The following is a 5,793-nucleotide window of genomic DNA, read 5'->3' as shown; positions in this document are numbered from 1 at the left end:
TTTCCTGTACTTGCGTCGTTCGTTCTTTCGTTCAGCCAGTCGGTGTTCTATTTGAAGAACGGTGGAGAGTAGTTCTACAAGAGTAGGGGGTCTTGGCATTCGAGCGAGCTCATCTTTGATGTCCTCCTTCAGACCCCTTCTGAAGATAGCATACTGAGCTCTTTCTGGCCATCCAGCCTGAGCCGCTAAAGCTTTGAAATTGGAGATGTAAATCAGCACATCCATAGAATCTGATGCGCATCCAAAATCTCTTCACATGCGGAGTAGGTGGTCTCGGGACGTTCGAAGGTCTGTCTGATTAGGGTGCAAAATTCCTCGTATTCTTGGAGCGCAGGATCCTCTCCTATCACTAGCGGAGTGACCCAAGACAAGACATTGCCCACCATATTCGAGACCATAAAACCTACCCTAGCTTTGCTAGTTGCAAAAAGGATAGGTCTGTACATGAAGTATAGCTTACAGGAGTCGAGAAATTCTTTCACTTTCTTGGAGGACCCGTCAAACTTCCAGGACGATAATGGCATGGAGGGCAATTCTGGACTCTGCTGGTTCTCTCTTGTGGTCATAAGTTGTTTGAGGACAACATTTTCAGCCTTTAAGTTCTGGACTTCTTGGGAGATTTGTTGTAGTGTCTGGTTTTCCACTTTTAAGGTTTGTACCTCTTGAGAAAGTTTCTGTATAGCCCCGACAAGCTCTTGGATTTGTTCTGGAGTAGCCATGGTTTGGCGTTGCAAACTGTCAGAACTGTCGCAATAAGTATCGGAGCCGTCCGTCCCACTTCCCTCCTCCGACTCCTCACCTGACGAACTGGAATCCGTGGTGTATCTGAGGACTTCTCGGTATTGATAGAGGCTCGATGAAGAATCCCTTCCGCGGTGTGATGCCACAGTGGCCACCGGTGAACTGTGGCCACTGCGGGCCTGTCACCGAAGGCGGGTGAAGAGGGGAAAAAGCCAATGGCAAAAATCCCCTCTGCTGAGGTTGACGTGCTGGTGGTCAGCTCAGTGAAATCCGGAAGCCTGGAGCAGTCCGGACCAGTCAGACATAGAGTGCCCTGAAGGGTCAGGGCACTGGAAAAATCGGTACAAAGAAGGGAACAATGGTTTGCAAGAGAGAGCCTGGACTGAGAGCGGATGTAAAAAAGGAGTCTGAGTCCAGAGAGAGAGCAGCGTGTAAGGAGCCACGTTGCTAGACAGGAACAAAATTAGACTGGGAAGGAAAGAGAACCCCGACGGGAGAGAGAGAGAGAGCAGAAACGAAAGAAGAATAACTAGCGTATAGCAACCAGGTAAGCAAAGCGATAGCTCAGACATTGCAACACGCCGGCAGCCGGGGAAACACAGAAGTAATACTTCCCCGCTACGAGCGACGTCACCACGTGGAAAACGTGAGCAAGACTAGACCGCCACCTATGCAAAGGCAAGAAAACATGTGGCAATCTAATGGCCACTCCAACGGAACCGCCACCACAGCCTCCATGCGGTCGGGCGCATGACACAGGGGCATTACAAAGGCCAAATGGCATTACCTGGTACTCGTACAGGCCATATTTGGTGCGAAACGTGGTCTTCCATTCATCTCCTTTTTTAACTCAGACGAGATGTTATGCTCCTCTAAGATCTAATTTTGTATAGATTTGGACATCTTTGACTTGGTCCAGCAATTCGGGAATAAGTGGCAGGGGGTAACGATTCTTAATGGTGATTTGGTTCAGTGCACGAAAGTCGATGCAAGTCCTCAAATCTCCTTCCTTCTTGGTACGAAGAATAAGGGGGATGCTGCTGGTGACTTTGAGGGGCGAATAAAACCATTAGCCAGGTATTGCTCAAGGTAGGTTTTCAAATGTTGGTTTTCAGGTTCCGTGAGTGCATACATTGGGCTACAAGGGATTTGAGCTCCTGGTACCAGATCGATTTGGCAATCATAAGGCCTGTGTGGCGGTAGAGTGTTAGCTTGTTCTTTTTGAAACACATCCTGAAAGTCCTGATATTCACTTGCTAGAGTACCAACCACCCCCAGGGTCATTGCTGCGGTTCCATGGACTGAGAGACTGTTAGTCGTTGCCTTACTTTCCTTGGGATAGCATGTGCAGAGGCAGTCTTCCGAGAACACCAGCTCTCGAGTACGCCAATCTATAAGCGGATTGTGTGCAACCAACCACGGCATCCTGAGGATCAACCGGTACTGAGGTGTCTTGATGAGGTCGAAGGCAATCGATTCTCGGTGGCCATCTTGCCACAGAAGGGTTAGGACTGTCGTGCACTGGGATACTGGGCCGGAAGCGATTTCTGTACCATCTACTGTGGTTACTGTTTCAGTGGTCGACTTAGGACATAGGGAGAGCCCCATCTTTGCTGCAAGATCCTGGTCCATATAATTCCCAACTGCTCCACTGTCGATTTAAGCCTCCACGGAATACATCTTAGACGGTTGTTGGTGGTTGATTAGAATCACGGGCAAAGCAAAATGGGAGGTCTGTAGTTGACTTTCTTTGCTCGACAAATGGACCCCTACATTTGCCGGGCTTGGTAATTTTCCGACTCTTCACTTGTGGTCTCCTTATCCATGGCACCCACAGTTCTCCTTGGAGTTTTTACTGGACACTGTTTGAGAAAATTACCTGCTTTTCCGCAGTATAAACATAACTGCAATTCCCTTCTCTTATCTCTTTCAGCCTTAATTAAAGGCGGTCTCACCCCTCCCAGTTGCATCAGTTCCACCAAATTGCCCGTTGCTCGTGGAATCTGGTCTTTGGGCCGCACAAACAGTGGGCGAACGTCAGGTCTGTTCCAATCTGCCCTTCGGTCTTGCAACCTGTGATCAAGTTGAACCACAAGGTTGATGAACTCTCCACAGTCTTTCGGCGGATCCACCACTTTGGCAAGTACGTCCTTTAATTCCCCCCATAGACCCTGATGAAATAACGTGATCCTTTTCTCCTCCGGTCACCCAGCTTCGACCACAAGCCTGTTAAAGGTTGCTATATAGGTTAGTAGGTCCTGGTTTCCATGACGAAGAGACAAGAGTTCATTATCTACTGCCTGTCCATGAGTATGACGGGCAAAGAGCTTGTCCATCTCGTGCTGGAAACCCCCAAAATCTCGTAACAGAGGATCATCCTGACTGACAAAAGGTACTGACCAGTCTGCAGCACTGCCACTCAAATAAGACAGCACGAAGGCAACTTGCGACTGATCATTAGGGAAGGCTCCAGGTCTGCAAAGAAAATGGAGTCGGCACTGGTTCATGAAGGTGGCGTATTTTCTAGGGTCCCCCGTAAAGCGTTCCGGTGGGGCTAATGGAACTGCTCCTGGGAGAGTGATTTGTACCAGATTGGTCGGTGGTGTAGGCATTGATGAAATGTTCCCAGGCAAAGGAGCTTGTCCGGCCTGTGATTGGTGAAGCTGTCTACTCAACTCGTCAGTCCGTTCCTTTGACACTATCAACTCCCTCCGCAATGCGTTGGTCTCCTGTCTGGCTGTATGCACTTCCGTGCATAACTGCCCCAACAGCTGTGCTAGCTGGTCGGTCTCAGAGGTTTCCATGACGCCCAGGTGGATTTTATATTGTGAGGCTTCGCGTTCTGTAACGCTCACCTGGTATCCACGGAGGCGCCACCTAGTCCGAACTGTTTCACCCTTGGACCTCTTCCTTTGGACCCTTGTGTGGCTGAAGACCAGTTCTGAAACACAGTAGTTAGATTTTAGCTTGGTATTCTCCTCTGACCCGGGGCCCACCTCCCATATGGACCCAAGGACCCCCCTGGCGCACTTCTCACCTTGCTTCTTGATAAGATGCGCTCTCTGTCCTGCCACTCGGTGCAGGGGTGCGTTGTGGTTGGGCTCGTCGCTGCCTAGTTACTTCACTGGAGCGACTCTACAGAGTCCAGACCTGCTGCGACTCCGTTCTTCAGGTAAGTCTGTCTTGATGGTGTGTTCTTTGTTTTATAATTGTCTCTATTTAACTCTTTCCTTTGTTTATAGGTGTGGATGCTGTCCTCGTGATGTCGTGCAGTTTGTGTACAAAATGGTAAGAAAGCGCAGAGCGCGGTGCTATATGCTTTTCTTGTGCTAACCTGTTTATATTGTATTTTTTGCAGGCTGTGGTGCTGATCCGGAATACGCGTGCCGAGAAGATGGAGAGCAGTGAGTAGTGGTGAGCGAACCGCTTACTGGCACTCTGAGTTGGAACCAGCCCTTCCGTTCTTCTGCAGGCGTTGGAGGCCATTCTATGCAGGTAAGCGAGTGCTTATTGAATGTGAAGAATAAACGCTTACTAATTTTGTTTTCTCTGTTTCTTTTCCCAGGATGCGGTTTTCTTGGTGGAGCGAGATCTGACGAGATGTTAACTGCTCGGGATCCTGGAGCGGAGTTCGAGAGCTGATTCCAAAAGGTAAGCGAATACTAATGGTGTCTTATCTTTGTTTCTTGCAGGAGATCAGGTCCGGCGTGCGGATGAAGATTCCACTGACCGTGGTGAACGTCACGCTGCAGCAAGCAGAGCAACGCGAAGCGTGTTCTGCAATCCGTGCGTGGCTTATATAGCCTGTAGGTATCCCAGGTGTCCCTGGGCCTGCCACACCCAAAATGCTAGACTGCATGACTCAGTTATGGAACTGAGCCATGTGGGAGCATCCATGTTGTTGAAAAAATGCCCTTATGGGCCCAGATTATTGGCTTTTCACATGAGCCTGGCGCCAAAGGTGCCAGGACTGACTCCAAGTGAGTCTGGGGGCAAATGTCAAGGCTCTTGAGGCCCTGATGGAGGTCCTGGTTGCAGCCCACATGTTCTGACACCCCAGTCCAAGGGCAGGAGTCGTGACGTAAATAGGAGATTTTTTCCTATCAAAAATGTGCTCCCTGGTCTCGTGGCCAATGATTGCTGACTGATTCCTGAGCATGTTGGAATGTAGGGTCTTGTTCTTGAGCAATCCTAAAGCTGTCCACTAGGCTATCAACCATCTAGTCTACTGCAGCAGGACAGATGGTTTTGCTTTTCCATAGATGTTTCTGTTTCCTCTTCTTGTTTCTTGTTTTCCTTTCCCTGGTATCTTGGGCATTTATCTCCTGTTGGGAAAATAGGGCCTCTTTCCACCAATCTTCTTCCAATTCCTTAACTATTTCTTTAAATCCTGGGACATTTGAACTCAGCACCAGGGGTTCTGCAAAGGTGAATACAACTGCTGCTTTTATACGCATATCTCTTCCCTTTATTTTTATGTGAACCCCATTTAGCAGATATGGTTTTATATCGTCAGGTGTGCATCTTAAACAAACCACCTGTTCCGCGGAGTCCGTTGGTCCGACCAACTTGCTGCTTAAGGCATCCTGTAGACTTTCAGAATCGACCATAGCTCTGGTATGCTGACCAGCCACTTCTGCTTCACAGATAAAGGGCTTTCTTTCCCCATTGTCCCTCGCCATCCACTCAACCTGATTGTCAGGAAGAACGTTATCAAGGCCTATATCCATAGGTTCCGGTGTTTGCCTACGTTGGTCCCGTAGGCAGAATGACACACCCTGGCTGAGGTTTTTAACACAAAGGCAGTTCAAGACGTGGATCGATGCCCGCCTGGCCTTCCACATTAAAGTCTTACTTTCCAATTTCCAAAACACAGTTCAACAAAAATTCACGTTGGTCCCCCTCAGTCGGTCTCAGACCTTCCACAGCAAAAGTTCAACTCGGTCTCCCTCAGTCAGGTTCAGACCTCTCAAAGCAAAACAAAACACTTGCAGGGGTTCCCTCCCCCAAGTTTAATTCACCTCCTTTAGGGGTTCCTGGCCAGCAATAAGG

At 49.0% G+C, this 5,793-nt stretch overlaps 1 protein-coding gene across 1 annotated transcript; it reads right to left on the bottom strand.

The window, feature by feature from the left end:
• Positions 1–212: 212 nt before the first annotated feature.
• Positions 213–719, bottom strand: LOC138527169 (protein LDOC1-like). The gene has a single exon (XM_069638274.1). The coding sequence runs from the start codon at positions 717–719 to the stop codon at positions 213–215; it is 507 nt and encodes a 168-aa protein (XP_069494375.1).
• Between the last annotated feature and the right edge of the window lie 5,074 nt (positions 720–5,793).

This window comes from Ambystoma mexicanum, chromosome 14 (assembly GCF_040938575.1).
Source record: "Ambystoma mexicanum isolate Mex_15411 chromosome 14, UKY_AmexF1_1, whole genome shotgun sequence".
Lineage (NCBI taxonomy): Eukaryota > Metazoa > Chordata > Amphibia > Caudata > Ambystomatidae > Ambystoma > Ambystoma mexicanum.
This window is presented reverse-complemented; position numbering and strand designations above follow the sequence as displayed.

Bases quoted from the DNA above. Each gene is read 5' to 3' on its own strand.
- LOC138527169 (XM_069638274.1), bottom strand. From the start codon at position 719: ATGGCTACTCCAGAACAAATCCAAGAGCTTGTCGGGGCTATACAGAAA.